The sequence below is a fragment of the Vanessa cardui genome, chromosome Z (genome assembly GCF_905220365.1).
Source record: "Vanessa cardui chromosome Z, ilVanCard2.1, whole genome shotgun sequence".
NCBI lineage: Eukaryota > Metazoa > Arthropoda > Insecta > Lepidoptera > Nymphalidae > Vanessa > Vanessa cardui.
In genome coordinates, this window is record NC_061154.1 from 3098290 (window position 1) to 3121857 (window position 23568).

The following is a 23568-nucleotide window of genomic DNA, read 5'->3' on the forward strand; positions in this document are numbered from 1 at the left end:
CAATCTTCTTTTAGCTGGTGAGACTGAAAGAGCCAGCATATAAAATATCTATTTAATCGTGTCTTGTAATATCCGATTGTAATGCTCATGAAACACATGCGCTGTACACAATAAAAACGTGCTTATGAAGTCAATAATTTAAGTGACAAAAGTTGTCTTTTTAATTAAGAAACAAAACAAATGTAGACTATGACGTGACATTTGAAAACAGTCGAGGATTACGAATAAAGTAACCCAAAACATTAGAAGCATCTGTCGTCTCGGACGTGAAAAATAAGGAAACTTTCCGAGCCATTCATGTTACAATAAAATGTAAGGACGACTGCGCACAATAGAATGTCACAGATTGGTGGTGGACGCATAATTCACCCAAGACTTTAGGTCCTCGTTCCTTTTTTGGTGATGAGAATGAAGATGAAAGTTAAATTCAAATTTCGAATTTATTACATATTACAAAAAAAAATCTTAAATGTCACATCGTTGTGTGGCATTTACGCCTTTTATAAATAATCATTATAGATTAAATTATTGATTTAAAGTTCCTTTCAAATATAAGGAATATAATGTTTCTTGGCTAACAACGTTTGTTTGAGATTCGTAAGTCCAATCCACCATCTCGACTTAATACCGCTCTCCATGTTAAGTAAAAAGTATTCCCATTTAATGTATTTACTTGAAATCTTTCATAATAAATATCATTCAAGGTATTTATATAATGTGTTTAAGAGGAGTTATAAATAAGTTTATTAAGAGGTTTGGGATTTTTGTTTTGTTTAATAATTCACGAAATACTTAATCAGATTGAATTTAATGTTAGGTATTTCGAGTTCTATATTCAAATTTCAAAATTGATATTCGTGTGTGTTCTTGTGTATGTAGTACGCATAGTGTACATTGTATACTGCTACAAAATTGCCTGTGATTACTAAAATAACCATCCAAGCTGGGGTTATGTTATGAATGTGATCTTTAGCATTTTGAGTTTACCGATAGGAAGTTAGTGTACAGGATTCAATATTGTAAAGTTAAAGTTTAAAATACTTTGATAGAGATCCAGAATTATCATTTTTTTATGGTGTAGGTTGACGGACGAGCCGACACCCTTCAAACCGGAACACAACAATACTGAGTACTGTTATTTGGCGGCAGAATAACTGATGAGTGGGTGGTACCTACCCAGACGGGCTTTCACAAAGCCCTACCACTAAGGGATAGGGTGTGTGCATTTTTTTACTCCCTTTTCTTGTAATAGAATGAATAATATCGCTTATAACATATACTGATATTATAAATACGAAAGTATGTACATACATACTTATGTATTTCTGCTAAATTTCGGTTCTTTCTCTATGATATCTGTTAAGAAGTAAGCATAGATCCCTAGAAAGAATTCGTAAGTTTTTTTATACCTAATAGCTACAAATTGAGACCCTTGCGTTTCATCGGTAAAAAACAGTAATATATAAACTTCATAACACACTCTAAATGTGTTATGGAAATAATTATGGAAATCATTGTGTTAAAACTTTTTTATGGAATAGCTTGGTGGATGGGCCACCTGATGGTAAGAGGTCACCATCACCCATAGACATTGAAACTGTAAGAAATATTAATTATTCCTTACATCGTTAATGTGCCACCAACCTTGGAACTACGATGTTATGTCCCTAGTGCCTGTAGTTACACTGGCTCACTCACCCTTCAAACCGAAACACAACAATACTGAGTACTGTTATTTGGCGGTAGAATAACTGATGAGTGGGTGGTACATACACAGACAGGCTTGCATAAAGCCCTACCACCAAGTATACTTGCAATTGATTTGTAAGTATACTTGTTATTTATTAAATGATTTATGTTTCGTACAAAATATATAGAAAGTACATGCATACAACAATGTAATAACATATTTATTATAAAAACAAAAACTTATAATTTTTATTACGTTAAGTAATAAAGAAATTTGAAATGAAGTAAGGCTAGTAATCGATAAATCAATTTAAAAGTCCTTAAAAAAATACAGTAGTTACTGTAAAACAGGAATTATAAAAGGACTTAAATGTTAATAATTACTATGTTCATAAATATGATTTTAATACTATGAATTTTTTTTTAAGTTATTATATTATCCAATTGACATTTTAAAGACCTTTTTATCAGTATTAGAAAAGAGGCTGACTGCCTTGGCTAGACATAAAGAAGTCAGCCTTTTATTCAACGATTTCAATATACTGGATTCAAATTCGAGTCCGGCTGATAAAAACTTATAGAGTTTTTCTGTTGAAAAATTATCTCTAATGTCTCGACTCTGAAAGTTGATGCGTATACTTTCGCACATCGAGAAGTACATACATGTGCTTTGTAATATGTATTGCGTGGGTTTCTAATTTGCCTTGAGATAGGCTGTCGATACCGAAATAGGTCAGGATGACATATCTAGAGTCTATTTTTAAATATATATGAAAAAGATTTTTTAGTTTTTTCTTTAAAAAAAAGTTATATACAGTCATCCTGCCCATTTAATTGGGTACGCAGCGTGTCTTCTTTTTCCATACTACTCTGTTTAACGTCATCTCAGAAGTAACATTCTTTCCAGTCATTTCGTCTTTCACAAAATCTGTCCATCGTTTCCTTGATCATCCCCTTCCTCTATATCTGCAATATATGTATTATGAAATGTTATGTATAGTAAATAAAGCAAATCAAAACGAACCAGTACCTGTTATGATTGATAAACGTGGGTTAAACCCACGTATTTCAATTAGTATATACGTCTTCTATCGATCACCTCGGTTCTTTTGTACTATTAAAACATATAAATAGTTTTTTTTTATATATAAAAAGTTTCATTAATTAATTTTATACAATGTTTCCAAAGAAATCCTTCGAAAACGAAGCAATATCGAATCGAATAATAAAACATATATAAAGAGATTCATTTAAATTTAAGGTCTTTTCGGCTAAGGGTATTATCGATTTATTTATTCCCGCTGAAGGACATGTGCGAACCCGCCGGGAGCCATCTTAATTTTCAATACAGGCAGTTCATTGGCCTCTTTAGGAATTCCTCCTAGTCTTTGAGAACCCAATATCTTTTGGGTATCGCGTGATATATTTTAAGCCATTTTCGTATATTCACATTATATATAATAAATATACGTATATTTACTACATTTAACTGATCAAATTTTTCATGTTTTGAAAAAAGGAATTGGTATAGTAGAGTTTTAGCTGAAGATAGCTATTTATTTTACAATTGATCCTGTGTTCCACTGTGAAAGTTTTCATCATGCTGGCACCTACATCAGTCGGATGAAATTAAGCCACATGAGTATTTGCTAACCCACTTTATCATATTAATCCCTCCTCAAGAAAACCTCTATTCCATAAAATGTAATGTTTCTTTTAATTTTTCTCTTTTAAGATTTCGATATCGAAACAACATTTTAAAGTCACTTTAGAAATATTACGAGGAACTAAGAGGGTTTCCAGGGGAAATGAACTTTATATCTGTGTCCAAAGTCAACGAAAACAAAAAGACGAGCTCGACTTCACTTAGTATGTCGAGTTTCTTATATACTCTTTAAATAAAGTTAAGGATTAGCGACTTATTATCATAATGGTCATATGCGCACCTGAAATATACATTTTTAATATAGTTGATTCAAATACAAAACAATTAGTAATATTATTATTGACTTCCAGGCAGGATTCATTACATACATATGGTATATAATTGTATTTAACTAATATGATTGTATTTTTTTAAATGTTGAAAAAGAACTACTGAGTTTCTTGCCGGTTCTTCTCGGTAGAATCTACTTTCCGAACCGGTAGTAGCTTCACTTAATCGTTAAATGACGATTCAAAAGTGCTCGCATAAGCCCACTTGAATAAAATTTATTTTAATTTTGATTTTGTGTAGTAACTGCTACTAACTAACTATATCTATAGCTTGTGGTATATTGTACGTCAGTATATAAGTACAATGGTGTCAAATCCATATTGGTGTAGTCGGTTGAGTAAAAGGTGAACATACAGTAAAAATAAATACGTGTTGAATATGAAGCGTTATCATTTTATTGATTAACTAGCTATACCTGCGACCCTGTACGCGTTTGTGTTTAAACAAATATTGAAGCCAAAATAATACTTTATTATATCAGTTATCCGCCAGTGAAAGTCCCGTCAAATTGGGTCCAGCCGTTCCAGAGATTAACCAGAAGAAACAGACAGCCAGACAGACAAAAATTGTAAATAATGTTATTTTAGTATATGTACCGTGTATACATACATATGCATTGAATAAATAAGGGCTATTTAAATATTACAAACACACACTCCAATTCTATTATATGTATAGACAACAATAGCGTTTTATACGCGTCGCTGGTTAGAAATCATGCCACCTCCGAACCAATACTAAATTGAAGTATATAACGTATAATATATATATATATATATATGTAAAAATCGTTTCAAATTTTTCAAAGGGCATTCGTTCCTGTAATATATTCTTACTTATCTTATAAATGATGTTTTGGGTTTTTAAATTTTTAATGTTGACCTATATAATGTGTTATATTAAACTTACTTGAAGAAGTCGCTTGCTGTTGTTTGTTTGTTCCTGTGACGAATTTTAATGTGATTTCTTTAAGTAGATAAAGTGTTTTAAGAGGAAGGTTTATATTTATACGACATGCATTACATAGTGGAGCAACACTGATTATTTCACACGTGAACATATTTTTAACGCTTCAATTACAAACGCTAAAACCTTCGAGATATATCAAAATAATGTAGTACAGTATTGTACACCTCAAAAAGGTCAACCGAAAAGTCCGTGATAGTATACGTCTATCTCTTTCAGATAACCCACAATTACCATTTTTTATCTTTTACTTTTAACGAGAAATAACGGCTTATTTACGAAGTGATTTTAAGCAATAAAGCCTCAACCAATTAATTACCTTAAATAAATGGTGCATTAAATATACATCAGTATTGGTCCTTTATAGCATGGCAGCTAAATGAATATTTTCGAAGAGTTAAAATGCAAGGATGTAATATCTAATACCAAAAAGGTTGTGAACATTGTATATAAGAACAATCTCTAATAATTTAATATCCGCATTGTAGCCGTGCGAAGCCGGGAAGGATCTCTAGTGAATAATAAAGACAGTAATATTATGAGGAGTTTGAATGGAGACTGCTGACAGTGTACATAACAATAAGAATAACGAAGAATTGATAATATACTTTTTGGCACTTACCATCAAGTGGGCTCAGTATATTAGTTCGTTCGTCAAAAATTTATATTATTAAAAAAAAAAAACAAAAAGTCACGAAGTCATGGTCATTCCAAATAATATCACTCGTCAGAATCGGATTTCGAGCGTTGTGTTCAATCGTTGCGAAAAAGGTTCGCATTACAATATTTCATTGTTTCGCAATTACCTTCGGGCCCCTTTTTGTTTACTTTATATAAGGGTGTGTTTCATAAAATAGAATTGTCAAGCTTTCACAGATATATCTCAGACGACAATTCTCTTTGAATTTGAATTAAATTAACAAAACTCTGTGATTAGTTTTATTTATCTATAAGTAATTGATTCAAGAAGACAACTTCCGGTGGTTTTGTGGATTCAGTTTTGATAGTTATTTGATGTGTGTTATATTCTGTGTATATACTATATTAAGCCAAGAACCCGACCTGACTTAATACTATATGCAATACATATATAAAGTAAAAGCCACTGCTTAAATTATGACCTACCAGTTAAAAAAAGTCGTCAAGAATTATTGTCATATTTTAACCAATCTACATTACCTTCATGAAAATTATTTGTATAAAATCTATGAGTGTATCACCTTCAAATAAGCAAACAGGCAGGACGAAGGACTCTGTTTTATATAATAGGTAGTGATAATCCAATATAGGCGATAAAATAGTTTTCTATTCTAAATAATTTACAGTCGCTCTCTCTTTCTTTTATTGCTTATTTAACATTCGATAGAAGAAGATATAGCATTGTTTAACTAATTGCCACCTAAATAGCATTCATAGGCAGTATTTAATTCGTTGTTATTATGGGCACGTAAGTGTGGGCGTGTGTTTTAAATGTGAGTGTAAGAATTAAATGCTTACATTCATACTAACCTAACCTAACTTAAGATTATAAACGCGATTGTATTTTGTTTTTTGTGTCCGCGCGTTTCACTACCAAATTATATAACCAATCATCACGAAAATTTGGAAAGATGTCAGGGATACAAAAAAGAACCTAAGTACCAAACATTTGTAAGTAACATACGTGAAGCTGCGGTCTGAAAATAGTTTTTCATACATTGTCATAAAACGTTCTTTAATACAAAAATAATTTGCAGGCTACTATCACCCTTAAAGATAATATTTCAGATAATATGCAGAATTTATTCCCGTAAAACAGACAAACACTCCTTTTACAGTACTATTAACATTTTGTTTAAACAAACACTCAAATCATAAGGTGTTATGGTTTTGTTCAGGCCATTTGAGTAGGTATCAGCCACTCATCAAGTATTGTACCGCTAAACAGCATAACTGTTGTTTTCCAGTTTGAAGGGTAAGGAAGTGAGATTGTGTGCAACATAAGGGTCATATCTTAGTTCTCAAGAATGTGGCGCATTGTGAATGAAAAGGTTTAGTTGAATTCCGATTACGAAAACCCCAATAATAACAAAGTATCCATATTTGAAATCTCTAATGTCATGAGCTTATATAGATATTCGAATTGATTTTTTACAGAATCATTAGCCATATAATGCTAATGATTCTGTAAAAAAACAATTCGTATCTCATTCTGAGATTTCACATTCGTATTCTGCGGTGAGTTTCGAGTTAATTTTTGTGTGTAGTGGTTAATACCAATTCGAACGCATGTGTTCATCATAGTCATGATCGTCGAGCATTGTAAGCTTGACGGTTATATGACCATGAGTCTGACATTCCTGTGTGTCGGTAAAGCGTTCGTGTTATTTCGAGCGTCCGATTCGAATATTCGTACACATTGACTCGTTTCACAAAGTTTAAACGGAAATCATTCGATTGCATATTATATTTGATTTTCGATTTCATTCGATGATTTTACACCGGATTTTTATGTACTTAATATCTTGCCGGTGAAAGAAAATATCGAGGAAACTTGCATGTGTCTAATTTAAACTAAATTCTGCCAAATGTGAATTCATCAACACGCATTGCAAGAGCGTGGTGGGTAGCGGTGGTGCCTTAGCTGTGTGTATTTACAGGCTGTTATTATTTCAAAAATCAAATGCTAAACATCTGTGAAAGCAAAATTAACTACTATATAATGTTTCGATACGTATCTTAGTTTATTAACATAAGAAATAATAACATGAAATGCTTAAATATATACAAATATGAATTAGATCTAGTTATTATATAAATCTTGACCGCGTGGAATGGCGGCATGAAGGCTCGAGTCGCAATTCCGATCCTCTGGGCACGAACGACCAGCCCTCCTGTCACCAGTTGAGGCAATGAGGCGAGGTGTTATACTTTTGATCAAGCTTTTTGCACCACTACTCCAAGGATCAAGCGTTTCGACAGCAAATGGAACAAAAAAGTAATTTGATATAATACACGAATATTTAATTATTTTTTTTGCTTCAGCTTTTTCCGCAGCGGCGCCGGCTTAATGCATACGTTTCTTAAAATAACTTGTATAATATACCAGAGGGAACTAGTCATCGAAATATTTAAAAAAATATCTTTCACACATTTAAAACAAACAAAAGAAAACTTTTCGTCAGTGTGACCTTAAAACCCTATGTGGAAGATTTGTCTTTGCACGCCTTTTTGGGTGTGCCATATTAAATTTTCCGGATTTAAGATTTTTCTCATTAACCTACTGTTAAATGAGGTTTCTAGGTAAAGCAACGTATGAATATTTTTAGGTAGGCTTTAATACTTAATAAAATACAATGAAGTTCGCATTTTATTTTTCTTGTTTCATTTTTCAATTCTTATTTATAATTCAAGTGAACACGAGCCAATTTGTTGACGTGGAATTAAAAATCTTTCATTAAATATTTTGAATAAAAAAAAATGTATTCAAATTATTAATAGTCTTCGTTAATTACACTTATTTAACGGACTCCGTTATGTATTTAAAAATGGAACGTATTTTTTAATTTCGAAGCTTTACGTGTAACTGAAATATATGTTATTTACAGTATAAATAAATAATTATTTTTGTACGATGGTATGTCGGTGTTCTAGATATCTTACATGATATGACTTCATATTTTTTTTAATTATAATATCTAATTACATTCAGAACAACGTCACTTAGAGCGCGCGTATCATTAAAGCGAGGCGACAAAAGCGAATATGAATTTCGGTGAAGTTTTTCTGATGCGTTTCGTTAATACATGGAAAGCTACTTTATTAGTTATTTAAACCGTCACGAAAACTGTATTCGGTTTTTTCGCTACCCTAAAATGTTCTAAAGACTCTTCATTATTTCTGCCTTACAAACAATTACTAATAAAAGCTTTGATTTTTTCTTCCTGTCTGTCTCTATGTCACTGTCAACTAGTATTTATATAAAATATATATCAATTTTAATTATTCCAGCATATAAATAACGTAAAGCGTGGTTAGAATTAGTATTAAAATTCGTTGAATAAATATTATAGAGATAAAAGTTAATTCGGCTGCTGTAATGATTATTAAGTACAGTACCGATACGTATGTTATCCAGCCGATAACAACAGCGTAACCCTCGACCCATCGTAAATATCAGTGGCGTGTTAAGCACGCCTGATTAAAAACTATAAATCGTACAATAAAACCACATGAGTATAGTACGACACAACTTAGATGTAGCATCGGCAAATTCAATAAAACCGATTAGTGCCGATTCTCACCGACATTAGAAATAGCTCTCTATCGCGCCATTCGACGCTATTCGTCGCTATAGATTCCTGCATCAGTTCAATCCGAGAAAGCAAGTGCATGTGTCAAATTTACGAATATATGAGGGCATATGATATTACAAGTTATTAAGTTTGTGTAAAGATCATATTCACATAAGAAATAAATGTCGATAATTTGGAATATCGTACTTAATTCGGATGTGATAGGTTTTACGAATTTTGCCGATGCTACATCTAAGTTGTGTCGTACTATACGTAGGTACGTACAATCTCGTCGCGGTGGATAAACTAATACACAGTGTGGCTGTAGTGTGGCCACCCAGCGGTACATTCATGGAGGATTGGTCGAGGAAGGCAACCATGACCTAAAATGACAGTGCAGACTTCTTGGTTGTTACGGCCGTTATATACAAAAACCTTCAAATTGAATCACTCTATCTATTAAAAAAAACCACATCAAAATCCGTTGAATAATTCGAAAGATCTTAGCATACATAGGAACGGACAGTGATAAGCGACTTTGTTTTATACTATGTAATTATGTATCTTTAAGCAATTAGCTTTAATTAGTTTTGACAGGAAATAAATCTATTGGTTCTGTCGTAACTAAAAATTTGATTGATTTTTTTAATCAATCACTTCTTCACTAGACTTTGATCACACTGTCGTACTCCTAGCTTACCTGTTAATTAATTGAATGGTGTGCTCCGGTTACACCATCATTATATTGGGATTATGCATGTCTGTTTCACACACACATGACGCTAACGTCATAACCACGTGCATCTCATTAGCTAACTACCAGTATAAATTTGAGCCATCGACTGACGTTCATGGTTATGTAATACGCTCTCGAAGTTGGTAGCGTGAAGTAAATACCCTTTAGACTCCCACATTAAAGTGACTACACAAAGCAAACATTTTAAATCGATACAATATCAACAACACTAATTTAATATACATGTAATTTTCAAGTACACACAGATATAAAAACTTTTTTTTTTAATCTAAGAAGAATCTATATTGGAAATCAGTCACATTATTCTTTGATTTATAAAAAAAAAACAATAAATAGATAAAAATTACAGATAAAAAAGCACAATATGTTTGAATAAGAATCAAAATACAAACCAGATACAAATAGAATTTATTCTTCAAAAAAAAAAACAAATTAAAAAAAATAGTTGAAATCATAATTACCAGAAGGGCAAGAGTGCAAGCAGCAAAGGTCTATTCCATCGCAATTCTAATTCTCTGTGCGATCCAAGAACTAGTCCTCCAGCAGAGGCAATAAGACGTTGTATGATATTGATTAGAAAATATGTAATTAATGTTTAATTACATATCACAAATGTATAAAATTAATTAGGAGAAGATGGACGGAACAGGATGCGTAATACCGTAAAATTTCAAAATAAATCAACAATTATGTTTTCACATTATCTTTAGCTCCTCTGTTTTTAAGGATCAGGTTCAAGATGCTAAGGTATATGCTGCCTTCGTGTGTTTTCGTCACTGTCGTGCTTGATATTAATTATAACAATAGTAACAGCCCGTAAATTTCCCACTGCTGGGATAAGGCCTCCTCTTCCATTAAGGAGAGGGCTTGGAACATATTCCACCACGCCATTCCAATGCGGGTGGAATGCACATGTGGAAGAATTTCGATGAAATTAGACACATGGAGATTTCCTCACGATGTTTTCCTTAACCGCCAAACACGAGATGAATTATAAACAAAAATTAAGCACATACATATAGTGGTGCTTGCCTGGGTTTGAACCCGCAATCATCGGTTAAGATGCACGCGTTCTAACCATTGGGCCATCTCATCTCTAAACAATAAATATAACAATGTACCAACTTTTTTTGATAAATATTTGAGTGATCCAACTACTTGACCATCTTATCGATAATCCTAATAATTACAAGACTGTTTACTTTTTAGGTACTACTGTTATTAGTCTTCTTGCATTCTGGTTTACTCAAATGGTTTGAATGGTATTTGACCATTTTAATCATAATCGAGTATCAATTCTGGCTCACCGGTTTGACTAATCCAGAATCTTCTTAGTGCTTGCCGATATAGTGGAAAACTCGTACAGGAATTTATCTATACTATATTATCATGGTGTACTGTGTTCATAAATAAAATGTATTCTGTTTTGTTCAAGGCGTGGTCTTCGAACAACACTCCGAGGAAATTCAAGAGGCTTTCAAGTTTGCGATGGTACAATACAGCAACAATATGAACAAAACACGCCTTGACTTTCAACTGTTCGTCGACGTAATCAACACCGCGGACGCTTTTAAGCTATCCAGACTGAGTGAGTACAATTTTAACTTATTTAGCACCTGAAGTATAAACACGGGAATAATTATTATGAAATTTCGATGATACTTGTTAGGAAATTGAATACTTCATTGTTGAAACTATTGTGGACCAATTATTTTACATTTAGTTTATCTTATAAAATTAAGAAGTAACTCTTCTAGAATAAAGTTTATTTTAAATATATATCCAACATATTTGGTTACATTTCTTTTTGTCCTTTTATTACTCTGTTTAAAATTTACATGTTCTTTATCTGCTGAGATATTACTAAAATATTTCGAAGAACTTTCGTCGTTGAGGTCAGACAGGTGTCGGTTAGTCTTAAACAAAAGATCATATATTATAAAGGCCGCTCTGAACTTAATATGAATCCAAAACATTCTACATTAACAATATTAACATAATATACATACATAAAAATCAAATAATTGAAAATTATATGAGCAAGTGGAATCTTAATTGGTAAATATTTCATACGCTCAGTTATTAAGGATAAGGATATTATTTGTTCCCTCGAAAATAAAATTAATTGATAAACTTGCCCAACACTATATGTGAAACTTTAACGCAACCTATTAATACTTATATTTATTAATAATTTAATTTAAAGTAATATAAAATATAAAATACAGTAACTAGTTTTAGTTCATATTTGTATATATATATTTAAGCATTTAATGTTGTTAATTCTTATGTTAATAAATATTCCGTTATATTTAGGCTAAAAAATAAATAAAATATATATATATATATAAATATATATATATATATAAATATATATATATATATATATATATATATATATATATATATATATATATATATATATATATATATGTATATATATATATATATTTTAATCTCATTTTAAGAACTGAGTCAATAAGATGACTATGTAGTTCTCGTAGGGCTACCTTATACATTACAAAACTAAGCTATGACTAACTTAAAACTAATTAATTCTACGATCCAAGTTATTGCGCACCATCTTATACATCTTTTTTGCTGCTGCGGATGTTGGATTCGTTAAAATAATGTTTTCGAATCCCAAAGTCCTCTCTGGCACCTCACTTCGAACACACTCCGTTAATATGTGATACGAATCTTCTTTCAAACCTGGGCAAAATATATTTAAAGTTATAACAATATTATGTATAGTGATGTTAAGAACGTCTGTGCTACGTTAATATTTTCGCTTCGCTTCACTGCACTACGCTTCTAATAATAATAATATTTGCAGATGACAATTCACGTAACTTCAGATAAATAATGATGAAACAAGTTAATGCGTTTTCCGAAAAAGAAACCCGAACCTCACCAAAGAATTTCAAACTTCAAGCGTGAATTGTCATAAAGTGATTGGAACCTTAATTTTCGAAATTCGACTATAATAATTATAACAATTGAAGGATAGACGTATAACAGCAGCGTATCATCGTAAGTCGATTCTCAACATTTCACAAGTGAGATAATTAGGGCTATTCCGTAACAAGAAATTGGAAAATCACCGCAGAACACGACCGTGAATTGTCAGAAATTGATATGCGATAATTATACAGTGACTTGTATAATTATAAACTTATGACTTAAAATATAAAGGTTCATCATCATCCTGCCCTTATCCCAATTTTATTTGGGGTCGGCGCAGCATGTCTTCTCCTTCCATACTTCTCTGTCAGACGGCATCTCACAAGTAACATTATTTCTAACCACATCGTCGTTCACACAATCCATCCATCGTTTCTTGGGTCGTCCTCTACCTCTATATCCATAAAATATAAAGGTTATACGTATAAAAATGGCATACATGGTAATAAATTATTATTTACTTGAAACTCTACCACGGGCTTCGTGCAAGTACATCTATCTGGGTATGCTACCTACCAAGCAAACAATCAACCACCAAAGAGCAATACGTACTCTTATTTTGTTTCGGCTTGAAGGTTGAGTGAACCAGTTAACTACAGGCACAATAGACATAATATCTTAACTAACAAGGTTGGTGGAGCATTGGTGATGAAGATATGATTAATATTTTTTACAGCGCTAATGTGTATGACAAGTGGTGACTCTTACCATACCAGGTGGCCTTTTTGCCATTTTTTGACATAAGTTGGCGTAGTTCTTATATCACAATTAAATGATAGATATTGAACATCTCATTATGGTATAAAATGCCAATTTGAATCACAAATTGCTCCACTAGTTGCTTCTCTTACATCAGCTGTTGCTGTGATAAAATTATTTTTATACTTTACCATATCTTTTTCCATCATCTTTTTTGACTAGATAAAATTCCCATTACCAAAATAGAATCATATCATAGCAACATTTTCGAAGCGATTTTATAACCATTAAATACTTTTGCTTTTTTTATAGCATAGGTTGGCGGACGATCATATGGGCACCTGATGGTAAGTGGTCACCATCACTCATAGACAATGACGCTGTAAGAAATATTAACTATTCCTTACATCGTCTTATGTGCCACCAACCAAATACTAAGATGTTATGTCCCTTGTGCCTGTAGTTACACTGGCTCATTCACCATTCAAACCGGAACACAACAATACTGAGTACTGTTATTTGGCGATAGAATAGATGAGTGGGTGGTACCTACCCAGACGGGCTAGCACAAAGCCCTATCACCAAGAGATGCTATTTCCAAAATAAAAAACAGTTTGCGTATTGATCAATACTTTAATCTATATAACTTGTTTAGGCCGAAGAATTCACATATGTATTTTCTGAATACTATTAGAAGAACTATTTAGCTAACACGAGCTCCAATTATATTTCCGAAAACGTCTTGCGTCATAACGTACGAAATAATGAGACATGTAAAAGATAATTTATTAATAAGATTATATCGTCGATCCCCTAATCGGAATGCTTGTTAACCAAGAATGTTTCTAATATCTAATGTTAATATAATCGCACTAACAAGTAATCACATAGTTGGGGGCCATGCAACGTAAAGAATTTCACAATTACGGTGTCAAAGGCAGCATACCAATAGCTATTATTCAACTGGTGTCTTTGGCAAATTGCTTGTAATTAATAACGTGTAATAAATATTCTTGGACGTCATAGATATGGTCGTAGCACATTTTATGTGCCTACGTATAATATATACATTATAATTAATATTTTGTAGAGTCGAGATGGTCCAGTGGTTAGAACGCGTGCATCTTAACCAATGATTGCGGGTTCAAACCCAGGCAAGCACCGCTGATTCATGTGCTAAATTTGTCTTTATAATTCATCTCGTGCTCAGCGGTGAAGGAAAACATCGTGAGGAAACCTGCACGTGACAAATTTCATAGAAATTCTGCCACATGTGTATTCCACCAACCCGCATTGGAACAGCGTGGTGGAATATGTTCCAAACCTTCTCACGAATTTACAGACTGTTGTTGTTGTTGATGTATAATCAATATCATCTTTCGTTATAGCAACACTTCTATTTTCAAAGACACAAATTGCAAAAATGGTACAGTTGACGCAAAAGGCCATTACAAAAGAAATCTGGGCGCGATTTTGTCTGCCCGTAATATAAACTTCTCATTTGAAGTCGAACAACAGTCGTTATATTTGCAATGAACTTGATTCACATTTGAGAAGAATGGCTTCGAAACACAATAAAATACTTCTAACTAAATATACAAGCACACTCACTGATACTCAATACATTATTTAATTTCTTACCAAAAGACAATCTAAGATATTACAGTATAAAATCTTTAAGAGTATTATTTAATGGTACAAATGCTTCTATAAAATTATGAAGTTTCATCAAATCAAATAATACCATAATAATCAAAAAGTTCCTAATAATCTCATCATAAATAAAATAACAAAAAATGTGATCGGTGAATGTGTGATAGTTTTCACAACGCAGTTTCATTTTTTTGCAAAACATATTTTTTGTGCGAATTACTTTTACGTAAGTGGTGACATTTTATATGCGCGTGTTATAATTTGTTTTCGAGAGTCAATTTTGAAAACTATTCGAGATTGCAACGCTGAGACCTGACAAATATTTCAACCAATCGTAAGCCCTTTCCACTACCAATTAATGAAGTCCTTTTACATTGACTCAATTCAATCAAAATACCACAGTTTGGAACAAAGACCCGAAGAATCCCGCCTCGGTCTTCTACGGGTTCATTTTCTGAAAGTGTATACAACTCAATATCTTCACCCCATACATAAGCAACCAAATTCTGTGAAATTCTACACCTATCCATTATTGATATTCCACACATTCACATGAATCATTTTGCTTCTAGATTTCTTATGCGCACGGTAAAAATGGGGAATGTCCTACCATCGTTAGTGTTTCCTTAGCATTACGAACCCTGTAATTTCAAGAATAAATAAGTATTTTCTTTACAAATGCGTTCCATCTTCGACTACTTAGTATTTAGTAGCGGTAAATATAACATAATGCGTTTAAACGTATTGTTAAAAGAAATAACCATTGTACATAAATAAATAAATATTGGGACACATCACATACATTACTCTGATCCCGATGGAAGTAGCTAAAGCACTTGTGTTATGGAAAATCAGAAGTAACGAAGGTACCACATTCAGACCTAAGACAGTATAGAAAACCACTAAACTTACATGGACTCGGCCAGGAATCGAACCTGGGACGTCAGAGTGGGGTGTACCCATGAAAATCGATGTAAAATAATTTACACTATAGTTATTAAAAATAGGAAACAAATGGGATACACGAAATATCAATATTTATGGTAAACGTTAAATCAATACAGCTATTGCCTGGCTTTGTTGGAGAAATTCAGATGTATGACAAATTGTCGTCGTTGATCCGCTCAGATGCTTTCATTCTTTTACGTTCCTGACACCGCTTCACTCTTTCATATCGTATTTTATGGGTTTCAATGGATTTACCTTAAGAAGCCTTTCTAACCGTATATAATGTATTTCTTATAAGAGATATAATTTACTAAGAAAAGAGAATCGTTACGCATTTACTTACACTTAATATCTGTGCGAATGTAATCAAACAGCTAAAATCCTTTAAAAGGTCTGAAGTGAGCTAAATTTGAGGTACGGCATGAAGAGACTTTACTCTGGACAAAGATGATTTGGCAAATATCCCTGACATCGTACTTTGAAGCCTGGAATATTCGAGAACGTTTTTAATGTTACTATTTTTTTTTTAGAGTCAGAGACAAGATGAGTATAATAGGAATCCACTTTTTCTTCGTTATGCGTATTATCGAGCTTAAGTCTCGGAGAAAATCACATTAAAAATAAATAAAAATTTTAACAAAAAGAAAAACCGACTTCAAACAAAACACTATTTTAAAACAAATGAATATGCATAAAAAGTAATAAAAATAATTGCGTATTCAACATATTTTTTAGAGTCTTCCTAAGTTAAATGAAATGAAAAATATTAGACTACTTAAAAGTCGATTAACGATTATATCATGTAGTTATAGTTATTGGTATATTTTCAGTGTCAGCCACGGTGCCCTTGCCCCAACAATCAAAAGAAGCGATACGAGCCCCTTGATTGATTCAGTATATTATTGTGTAAAAGGTAATTTGTAAAAAACATATTTGTTAAAGTATTCTCGTATTGTTTTTTGATAGATATACTGTAGGGTTTTATTGGCTGACCCCGACTCCAAATATAACAATAATTATAACTACATGATATAATCGTTAATCGACTTTTAAGTAGTCTAATATTTTTCATTTCATTTAACTTAGGAAGACTCTAAAAAATATGTTGAATACGCAATTATTTTTATTACTTTTTCGTGCATATTCATTTGTTTTAAAATAGTGTTTTGTTTGAAGTCGGTTTTTCTTTTTGTTAAAATTTTTATTTATTTTTTGATTTTAAGTGAAGCTGATGTTGACTAACTATTTTTTTTTTAATATGGATAGATTAAGCGTTCCGTTTATATGAGTGAGAAACTACTTCGAGGACAATTTCAAAGGAAACTTGCGAATAAAGCAAAAATAGCCTTTTGAGAATGCGGATTTAATACGTCACGCTGCGTAAACTATAAGGATCCCTCGAAAGAGCTGTAATCGAACTCAGCAAAAAAACTTTGAAAGAGACCAACTATATTTCGTACATCATATGACATCACATCACATACACAAAATAATGTCGTAAATAAACAAATTCTGTAGTATATTTAGTATCAGTATTGCACCCGTACGAAGCCGGGGTGGGTAGCTAGTTGATTATAATATTCGACAATGATAATTACATAAACATAACCACATTACGGAAGGTGACTCAAATATCCAAATAACCTATACATAAAAGATTCGACTGAGTATCGCTAACGTGCTCCTCAGAATTGTTCCGGTCCCTTCCGTTCCGTTACTTTGTCATGGATCCTGTGCTCAGAACCTTACCAAACTTTCACCAAATTACCCTTGAAGTATATATTTTATTATAAAAAAAGAATTATCAAAATTGGTTTACGTGATTTTCAGTTATTCACCTATTTGTCGCGCATATACATAATGCAAATTTAAGACTTATGTCGTTTTCATATGGATACCATCATCGGAAAAAAATAAAAAAAATGGAACCCCACGGGAAGCACTACCTTTTAAACAAAAAGAAAATTATCAAAATCGGTCCACCCAGTGAAAAGTTATGAGGTAACAAACATAAAAAAAATACAGACGAATTGATAACCTCCTCCTTTTGGAAGTCGATTGATAATATTAAATCCTCGTGAAGAACAACTTTAAAACACGAAGATTTTTCAAAATCAAACAAACGTTTCCAAGAATTATAAAAATAAATGTAATACCTTCAAATTAAATGGAAATTAAGTCTACACAAATACTTTAAAAAAATATTTTGAACTCTAAGGAAAACTAGGAATAAATAATCTATGTATCAATTAAACTTCATTTCGTCATCATTTAATTGACGCGGTAAATATAAAATAGTGTACCAAATTATTTTAATTGTACAAGAAACTTGAAATTTTCCCAAGGCAAAATTGTATAAGTCCTAAGCCTACCGATTTACAGGACAACCTTTTAAAAACCTTGTTGATAAGGGTTGGATTCAGAACCAATTTATCCTAAATAGTAATGGGGATGACTGTAAGTAAATGTGATTGTGCGCTATAAACTGAAAACCCTGGGGATCCATGACTTTGATTGCTATCTAAGTATGCCACAGTCGTCCACCATTGTCCATTTCAATCCAATATCCTTAACAGATCACACGAATCGATACTAATAATAAAGTCCGTGAGATAGGCCGTTTTGTAAAGACATTCCAATTATTCTCAAGTCTTTGTAAGCATATCTGGTAACGGGTTTGGAAATATTCGTAACGAAATTTAATTTTCATTTATTATCGTATTATTTTTAGATATTCAATTTCAAAAGTAGGTAAATTGATTTAAGACTATTTTGTTTTTTCTTTCAATAATGATTGGTATTAATAATATTTATTGACATTAAAATATGTACATTGACATTTTTAAACATTTATGCTCATTGCGATTATTTGGCTCAACAATATTATACACAGTAACAGCCTGTCAGTTTCCCACTTTTCTACTGAGGCCTTCTCTCCCGAAGGTTAGGAGCATATTGCACCACATCACACATGTGACAAAAATCGTTGAAATTAGCCATATGCAGGTTTCCTCATAATGTTTTCTTTCACCAACGAGCTCGAGATGAATTATAAATACAAATTGTGCACATGAAAATCCATTGATGCTTGCTGGGGTTTGATTCCGCAATTATCGGTAATGTATAATGTACGCTTTCTAACCACTGGGCCATCTGGGCTTACTTTTTAACAGTATTTCTTCAAAATAAAAAATACCCTTTCACTTTTACCCCTAAAAAAGTTTCTCTCGTTTATTAATGTGCACTGTTTATTGATATTAATATCTTTGAAACATCTTTACATTAACGTGAATCAGAAATAACAAAAAAAGTAACAAATGTCCCAATACAAACTTTATTTCTCATACAGAAAATTCGCAACAGCATTCTTTCTAGAAAACGTTTCTCTCGTCTATAATGTTCTAGTCGAATTAAGCCGAGACTCCGTGGCATCCTAATTTGAATGCAAGACCGTCGCTCGTTTTTTATTTCGGCAAGTCACGATGGGCTGATCAAAACACTTTTGAACGCTGAACAAATTCTCCACCCCGCCCGTGTGCTTGCCTGACGCCGCACCTTTTACGTCTCGACAAATGTAGCCTTCTACCGCGACGTCTATTTTCTGGAACCATTAGACGATCAACGATATTTTTCCACGTTTCGTTGAAAATCGACGGTCAATTTGTTAGGGTAATCTTAATGAATATCTTTGAACGTTTCGAGACTTGACATTTTTATTTAATCTAATACATTTTAAATAACATTTTTAAAGATTTTGTTAGAAGTAGTCACTCAAATTAATAAAATTTGTAAATTAAAACAGTCTCAATTACATACAATAGCTGTTAATACTTAAGGAAATCGAAGCCGAAATCTCATCGGGTTCGACCACCGTTAATTCATTTGGTTATTTCCCTTTCAAATCTGCTAGTCAATCGTAACGGATTTGGGGGATTCCCATTAACCTCAAGTAATGTCTTTCTAATAGAGATTACGGTTCAATGTGGATTAATAGGAATTACATACGATTTATTATCTTAAATCATTATTTATTGAACAAATTATATAAATTGAATCGTGTATATAGTTTATTAGAATCGCTGTTGATGAATCTAATAAAAATAAATTTATATTCAATTATAAGTTACATTCCATAAATTTATAGCCTGGAAATATATAATAAATCAGTTATTAACAGCGCGGTTGGTTGTGTACACTTTGCCATAATATCAATCAATTTATTTTAATAAAATTCCTAAATCAAATGAATGCATAGCAGCTATTTAATATGTAATTAATCGGGTGAAAATCGGAATTTAGATTAATAAACAGACAAACACGAAATGATGTATAAAAGGGAAACCATTTCACAATCTATAATATTGAAATTAGTTAATGTAACAATCATAAATTATATTTTAAGAGCGATTAGTTTAGCAGCTTAATCATATAGCTCTATATATACTGGACACAAACCCCAAATAACCTACCCTAAATAAAATTGTACTTGTCGAGAAATTCCTAGTGGAAATAGTTTAGAAATTAGTAGTTGTTAGTATTCTCGTGCCTCGGAAGACACGACAAATCGTTTAACCCGAGCCTGGATTCTCTTCTATCTTATCAGATTGCCGATCAGTCTGATTAGGTCTCTGCTCACAGCGAGCTCTTTAATATCTCCTGTTTCATTGGCTATTCTCTAACGAGACCTTAGTCCAAATCGGTTAGGACCTCTAAATTTTCTTTCTATGACAAAGGAAAACATTACGAGGAAGGTGTATACAGAAGTTAGATGAGAATCACACCTATATCCACTTTCTTTTCACAGTAGCCCAGTAGTAAACCTTAAAAAGATATTGGATGGCATTACATACATAACTCTGATCCCAATGTTAGCAGCTAAAGCGTTGTGTTACGGAAAATCAGAAGTAACGACGGTACCTCAAACACCCAGACCCAAGACAACATAAAAAACTAATGAACTTTTACTTTTCGGCCGGGAATCGAACCCGGAATCTCAGAGTGGCGCACCCATGAAAACCGGTGTACACACTATTCGACCACGGAACTCGACAACCTTTAAATAAATTTACCATATTTTCCCATATTTGTAAAATATATAATTTAATTACGAAGATACCAAGTGTTGCGTCTTGCAATCGTTCAGATTTTCTCAGATTACTTTTATAATATATCTTCACATTTCTTCTGCTTCATTTGAGTGTAGTTTGTTTTTTACTATTCCTATTTAACATTACCATATTATTCGTAGGCATCACAATTGTTCGGCACTTGCGACCCCAGCATAATGATATTGGCGTTAGTTTGTTGACATTCCTCAGTTAATAGATACGATGTAAACAGCTTTAGAACGAAAATGGAGTAACTATCCGCATTCGTAATGAACCGAGTGTTTTCGTTAAATTTCAGATTCTCAAGGTCGTTAAACCTTTTAACGATCTCATATTCATTATTGTATTGATGAAATGAAAAGTTTTATTAAATTTTAATAATAATAAACGAACTTGTATTTATTTACGAGAGAAAACTTTCGAATAAATAAATAATAATAATTAAAATATTTTTGTACTTAAAATTGAAAGCGCGACTGGTTTGGTCACACTGAGACACAGATCTGTCCATGTATTAGATTTAAGGCTGTATTATGAAGTTCAGTCGTCAAACATTAATAATTCGAATGCAATAATACTTATTTATTATAGATTAGGTATATATAATTTTAAAATGAAAAAAAAAAGAATAAAAACGTTAGTCTCCCAGGAAGACGACAAGAATGAAATCCAGGAAGAAAAACAAAATTAAGTGATACCTACATTTAAATGTCTTCATACTAAAGATAACCTGTATAAAAATGATTTGTGAAACAAATATGTTTTTAGTTATGACAAATTTCTATTCGTTAATTATCCTTCTAGATAATAATCCTAATTAAATAATATATCTAATATTTAAATTTTTATACCAATTAAGCGGTAAGTAGTTAGCATTTAGCTTCGCGTTTCAATTCACAGCTAAGACGATAAAATTCAAAACACCGGTTACCACACTTCGTGAACACGAGACTTATTAATGTGACGAGATGGAAATTAATTTACACCGCCTAATTCGCGTCGCCAAGGTACTTATTAATAAGATGTACATTATATAGCAGAGATGGCCCATAGGTTAGAACGCGTGCATTTTAACCGATGATTTCTGGTTCAAAGACAGGCAATCATCGCTGAATTTTTAATTTGTGTTTATAATTATTTTTGTGCTCGGCGGTGTAGGAAAACATCGTGAGGAAACCTGCGTGTGTCCAATTTCATAGAAATTCAGTAGAATACACATGTTGTAGAATTTCTATGAAATTTCTACCCGCATTGGAACAACGTGATGGAATATGTCCCAAACCTTCTCCTTAAAGGGACAGGAGGCCTTAGACCAGCAGTGGGAAATTTACAGGCTGTTGTAGTTGTAGTTGTAGTAATTTATCGTACAAATTGTAAATTAAAATGTCTCATTTAAATGAATTTCATTCGACTTTATTATAACTTAAATTTATCAGCATAACGGAATGAAAATTTGAATATATTCATAATTTAAATATAGAATGGATTCGACTGCATCTGAAATATGACACTTAGGATTAGTAATTTCCCGCTTTCTCATTAAGGCATCGAACGTACCAAGAGAGACCAAGCCAAGCGGAAACGACCGCGACGCAATCCTATGCTACGACTGTAATTGTTCGACTAAGCGTTGCAAATATCTATTTGATAAATAGCTTAAAAAACATATTTACATTAATTCAGGGGTATGATGCAATACAATTTAATATCAAACAAAGCGATCGAATTCATGAATAACGTTTAAAATGTTTACACGCGAATTATTGGCTCGTACAAAACCAGACCTCTGTAATCGGTAAATCCTTTGAGGTCCGAATAATGAGATAACAGGTATTCTTGAAGTAAGTATTGATCTGGGAACCATTATGTTGTCGAATGAAATGGAATTCTCTAAAGTCGACACCCGGAAATTTTGTACAAAACCACGGAAATAGTTAGGATCGTTTTAGATCACTTTGAATACGTCTGATTTTGAAGTTTAACACGTCTTTATATTTATACCGAAGGTAATTTTTGGTTCAATAAGGTAATTCAATATTGAGGATACTTTAATGTATTATTAGCTTGTATCTACTAGAAAAGTACTAGGATACTTCGTTGTCACATTTTTGGTGCTTTATATTGTGAATTACCTATTACTATCTATAAGTAATTGTAGTTCTATATTACTTATATTCTACAGAGGTATATTAGACAGTATATATATATTAGATAGTTTATAGCTATTTTTTACTTTTGAGTCTGTATATGTATTATTGAGTTTTCTAATTTAAGAAAATAATATTATGTTGTATATATCTATTAAACTTATGGCTGAAATAAATTTGTATTTATTAAGTAATAATAAATAATTTAATACAAATCCTCATTTAAAATTAACTTAAATTACAGTTTTTTTTACCTTAATTTAAGAAAAATGTAAAGCCAAATATAAATGTATAGCCTTTCACCTTTTCAAAGCTCTCTAATAATAAAGACTCTAATATAAAATAAAAAGAAATGCAGTCTTAGGTC

The 23568-nt window shown here is 32.1% G+C and overlaps 1 protein-coding gene across 1 annotated transcript in view; it reads left to right on the plus strand.

The window, feature by feature from the left end:
• Nucleotides 1–23568, plus strand: part of LOC124543384 (glutamate receptor 1-like) — a 184331-nt gene that overhangs the window by 62690 nt on the left and 98073 nt on the right. Inside the window, exon 2 of the mRNA XM_047121598.1 lies at nt 11118–11270. Within this exon, the coding sequence (XP_046977554.1) occupies nt 11118–11270 (153 nt within the window). The remainder of the gene's footprint in view (nt 1–11117; nt 11271–23568) is intronic.